Here is a 4,913-nt window from a genome sequence, read left to right on the forward strand (position 1 = left end):
TTATAATTCGCAATCAGAACAAACACAAATAAATCTTTGTCTCGAAGCTAAATTCAGTAAACTTGCATTTCAACTTACTTCTGTGGCGAGTAGTTACAACAGTCGCACTTTACAGGTTAGCACTGAGTCTTTAACAGATTCTCCAGGTGAGCGGATTTAATAAACAGATTCTCCAGGTAAGCGGGTTTAACAAACAGACCAAAATAACTTCTTTCTCACTTCGATTCTACTGAAAAACTGGTTTGAAACACAGTAACCTAACGCCTTTAAATCAATGTATATAATTTATGTCAATCACGATTCTTGTCAACAAATAAATCTGTCAATTAAGAGGCAACGCCTACTTGATCAACGAAACAACCACATAACGACATAATCGCGTATGTCGGTAACGTGAACATGTACATTAAGACAGAGGGAAAAGATCAGTTTATTTTTGCTTATGCCGTTATGTTCATGCTGTTATTTTGCTATTATGTCAGGATGTTCGCGCAGAAAACAACAACATCACGTTCTTCCTATACCGCTAGGCCCGGTTCACACTGGCGACATATACATGTATATGTAAACGACATAATCGACATAACAGCTTATGTCGCAATGTGAACATCGACATAAAAGTATAAGGAAAAGATCAGTATTTTTTTCCCCTTATGTCGTTATTTTCAGGTTTTTATCAGTGTTGCTTTCATGTCATTGTCAGGATGTTCACACTGCAGACATAATTAACGACAAAACGTCCTTGTTATGTCGTTATGTTTATGTTGTTATGTTCCTATGTCGTTGGCCTTATTTGCCATAGTTAATAGTCGTGAAACGTGTGAAGGACCCCGCCCCCTTTCCCCCCTTTCCCCCCTCCCCCACCCCCTTTTACGGCCCCTCCTTAACTTTAAGAGGGCTTTTACGGATTCGGTCCAAGAGATAACGCGAATGCGTGTTAGAAGGCAAACAAGAACTGCCTTATTTTCGGGTGGATTCTTCATTTTATTAGCTTCACAATCTTACGTAGTACCGGTTGGGTGTTCCTCAATAACCCGCAAAGGGAAGATTTCCCAGAAGCATGCTTGCAGCGCAATCGCTTTGTTACGTAAATGAAACCGAGAGACACTCGAACATGAAACGAAGCCACAGACTAGGAATTAATAATAGTAATAGGACTGGGTGGAGTCCAATTCGTTCTGTAATCATACGAGCGATTAACAAAATCGGACGACCGTGAAGCGGGAGTCCGATTTGTTAATCACGAGTATAATTACAGACTGAATTGAACGACACGATGTCCTGTCACCAATTAATCAAAACTATGACAAAATTCGAGAAATGAACAAACCATCGATTCATCGCTGAATGATTAAACGTCGTTATGAATGTTGAAAAACACAGCAGTTCACTTAACAAAGTTCATCGCAACAGCGTGCGCAAAATGACGCGTACTGTCCAATTATAAGCATGACGCGTACACTGTCCAATTAATGCTCAAATCGGGCTGCTGATAGCCAATCACGTTCGAGAATTTTGTTATAGTTTTGATTAAACGTGTAAATATTAAATGTGTTTTACTTGCTATTTCCGGTGACGTGACCACAGTTTCGCTCATTTTGATTAGTTTTATTGAGAATAAAATTGATTCAAAAACGTCAAGTGCCAAAAAAACTCGCAACTAAACCACGCTCTCGTGGTCTGCATGTCTTGAAATTGATCTCTTGTAGACTACTAAATATACCGATAAGAAATTCTCAGTTACGACCGGCAACTAAAGTTGACTTAGCTTCAGTTATACTAACACAATGTCAAAGTTAATTTGCTATGACTACATGGTAATTCAGAAAAATTCTAAATTTTCTTGCTGAGAGCAAGGAACACCTTCGAGGTATAAACTGCGTCATTGGCCGCGTTGTGGAGAATATCTTCATCAAAATCGATTTCCAGATCATTCAGCAGTCGTTTCAGGTTGTAAATAAGAGGTCCGCCAGTCAGCAAACCCATGGCGAGCGTCTGAGTGTCGAACGTTTGCTTCCCTTCTAAAGAGATTCCACAGCCTGACAGGTAGGCTTCATCATTGTGTCCTGCATGGGTCACCAAGAAATCTGCATCAGCGATGTGCTGCTTGAACTTTTCAGCGGCCTCTTTCAAGGACATGCGCTGTGACGTTCCAAACTTGAATCGCTCGCGGTTGTCAGGGACGTAATCCTTGTTAGAGTAATGGAGGTTCTCCTCGATGATGTAGTGGAAGGCGTCAATCTCGTCTGGTTTGTCTAAGTTTGTGGTAACGTAGCCGACCTCAAGGGTTTGACTTTTGTCATGTTCGTAGGTTTCCACATCAAACGTCATTATGCGAGCGTTTGGTTTGGTTTGCAGCGTGCTGCGGAGGAGGTTTACATGTTGCTTTGCCTCCTCCTTTCTCCTGAAAAACCACCATAGTCAAATGATTATTAAACAATATAGAATACGAATTTATGTGGAATTACCACTGTAATATTTTAGCGGCCGTTGACATATTCATTTGTTCCCCGCTTAATGTCAACTGTACGTTTATATCAGTCCCTTTACCCCCTCCCACCATCCCCTGTTCCCATTAACGTCCGCTTAGAATTTTCCAGCGCCAAGATTGACTGCATCACAATTTACGTTTCCGACATGTGAAGATATCAACAATGCTTTTGAAAATTAAAGAACGCTTTTTATCAACGAAATAAAGCTTTCTCCTAATAGTGTCCTATTGAAACACATGGGTGCCTTCTTTGTCCAATTTATGATTCTTTTTTCCGACTAGACAACCCGAATTGTCGGTACAAGGTCTCGAAGAGCCGTCATATTTTCAAACGCCTTTACATGGTGCATGCTGACATTATTCCACTTCCTGCTTCCTGTGCAAGTGAAAATATTCCTTTGCTTCGGGAACTTTGTCATCGGCCCACTGAACAGATATCTGTTTCCAGAGTAATCTAATGTAGTGTGAAATCGAACGATTCAAACGATTTTAGACATCAGTCTGTAAAGCATTCAAACGGCTAATGAATTCGAACGCGTCAAGTAAAACTATTTTGCCTAGTTGCCCAACGAAGCTTTTGACTCGTTGCCAGTCTTCTATGCGGATTTCGACTGTTTCTAGGAAAATATGTATTTACTTCCGTTACTGAGTTCCTAAGAGTTGAGCCATGATACTCCCTAATTTTATACAACAAAACTTCTCTTTCGTTAAGGAAATATCTAGATATTCAATTTTGTATTTTGTCTCTCTGATTTTCAGGGACTTTTATGGAGTGCTACATAGTCTAAAATTAAATTAACTTCATGCATGGACAGCTAGTTGCGTGACATAAAATTAAGATTGTTTGAGTTTTCCCTCTTTCCAGGAAAGGCACAGCCGTTGGCGTCGCTTTCTAGGAAAGCGCACCATTGTGCAAAATAAATACAAGTAATAAAAAAGTCAAAAAAATATTTTACTTAAATAATATCCAGACATTTCATGGAGAACAGCAAAACAAAGAATAACACACGCTTAACATAGGTTTAGAAAAGTAAAACTTTGTATACAAGAATCACAGTGACTCAATTCCAGTGGCGATACACTCGTTAACATATCATGTCAAAGCAACTATATCAACTTTATCTACCGTACCCTGTATTTATCGGAGAGAGCCGGCGGCGGCACACTTCGACCCAGCTTACCTTCGCCTTATTGTGTCATTCTGGTCCTTAAGAGACATGGAGAAATCTCGGTAAGATTCAAAGTCGGCGAACGACTTCCTTTCGTCTTTAATCCTCACATCCGAGACATTACTAACTTCGGGTAATGTCTTGCCAGTCCTTCGCTCTAGTTCCTCCTTCACCGCTTGGTAATCTTCAGCGCGAACAAGAGGGTGAGTTGTGCCATCGAAAAGTTCCGCGATCACAAATTGAAACCCCTTGTGGCTTCGATGGAACGTTTTGAAAAACCCTTTGACTATGTGAGCTTGGTCGAAATATTTTTTTTCGAAATATTTCGTCCATTCGATCCGTATGGACTCGTACTTGTGGAAACGGTCCCGATTAATTTTCTCCGATTCAGCAGGGGCAGCCACTGCAGAATTTTCTGCCATTACGGTAGCGAATGAAGAGAATAGGTCAGATTTGGAAGCACTGACAGCATTAACTGAAGCGGTAGCCTCCTTATAAATGATGCATGATTGCTTAATTTTCGAGCCAATTGGCCAATAGGAGACTTCTCCTCAGGATGTCGTTAAGGATCAGTGTTTATATTAATTATTAAACTTATCCTAACTTCCTTGCTCTGCGTCAAGAAGCAATAAATTTCATTTTCTTAGTACAAGACATAAAAAGACGGCTATAAATTGCAATATTTTGCGACTAAATTAAGACTGCAGCTCATGCAAAAAATACCCGAACACGAAATTTGCTAACTTGTAGAAAATTGATAAAAATAGGAACCTGATGAGCTTGACACTGACAAAACTTTGTTCATCACTTACGCCCTGCCCCATCCACACTACGCCGCAGCTTTAAAAACGCTTTAAAAACGCAGCTTTATTTCTACGATTAAGCCTACCGTTCACACTAATCCTTCACGAAAACAAAGCTTCCCGAAGACGCTCTTCAAACCGGAGGAATTTGAAAACGACAACTTTGCGTTTCAGCGTGGAGGGAAAACATTTTGAGAGCGGCGCTTTTCGAAAACGAAAGTTGCCCGAGTTTTGCTCAACCACAAATCCAAAATGAGCGGTTAATGTTGCGTTTTCAAAATCCTCCGGTGTAGTGTGGACGGAAATAGGTTCTAACATGTTGCTAATTTTGCGATCTTTTGTAATAAAAACAGACCACGTGAGCGCAGTATATTGATTACGCAACAGTCGTTTTTTATATAAACATTATGTAAATCTGACGCTTTCACGTAAATCACGTGCATGGAATTC

At 40.2% G+C, this 4,913-nt stretch overlaps 1 protein-coding gene across 1 annotated transcript; it reads right to left on the reverse strand.

Moving 5' to 3' along the window:
* Positions 1 to 960: 960 nt before the first annotated feature.
* On the reverse strand, positions 961 to 4,492 carry LOC110054158 (uncharacterized). The gene is made up of 2 exons (XM_020760492.2): positions 3,673 to 4,492; positions 961 to 2,404 (listed from the first exon to the last, which is right to left on the reverse strand). The coding sequence occupies exons 1-2, from the start codon at positions 4,080 to 4,082 to the stop codon at positions 1,834 to 1,836; spliced, it is 981 nt and encodes a 326-aa protein (XP_020616151.2). The 5' UTR covers positions 4,083 to 4,492; the 3' UTR covers positions 961 to 1,833.
* Positions 4,493 to 4,913: the final 421 nt, after the last annotated feature.

The sequence above is a fragment of the Orbicella faveolata genome, unplaced genomic scaffold (genome assembly GCF_042242905.1).
Source record: "Orbicella faveolata isolate gen_17 unplaced genomic scaffold, um_ofav_v1 contig_1, whole genome shotgun sequence".
Classification (NCBI taxonomy): Eukaryota; Metazoa; Cnidaria; class Anthozoa; order Scleractinia; family Merulinidae; genus Orbicella; species Orbicella faveolata.

Coding starts and splice junctions, on each gene's coding strand:
- LOC110054158 (XM_020760492.2), bottom strand. CDS start 4,082: ATGGCAGAAAATTCTGCAGTGGCTGCCCCTGCTGAATCGGAGAAAATT. Junction 2,405..3,672: donor AATGACACAATAAGGCGAAG/GTAAGCTGGGTC, acceptor GTGGTTTTTCAG/GAGAAAGGAGGAGGCAAAGC.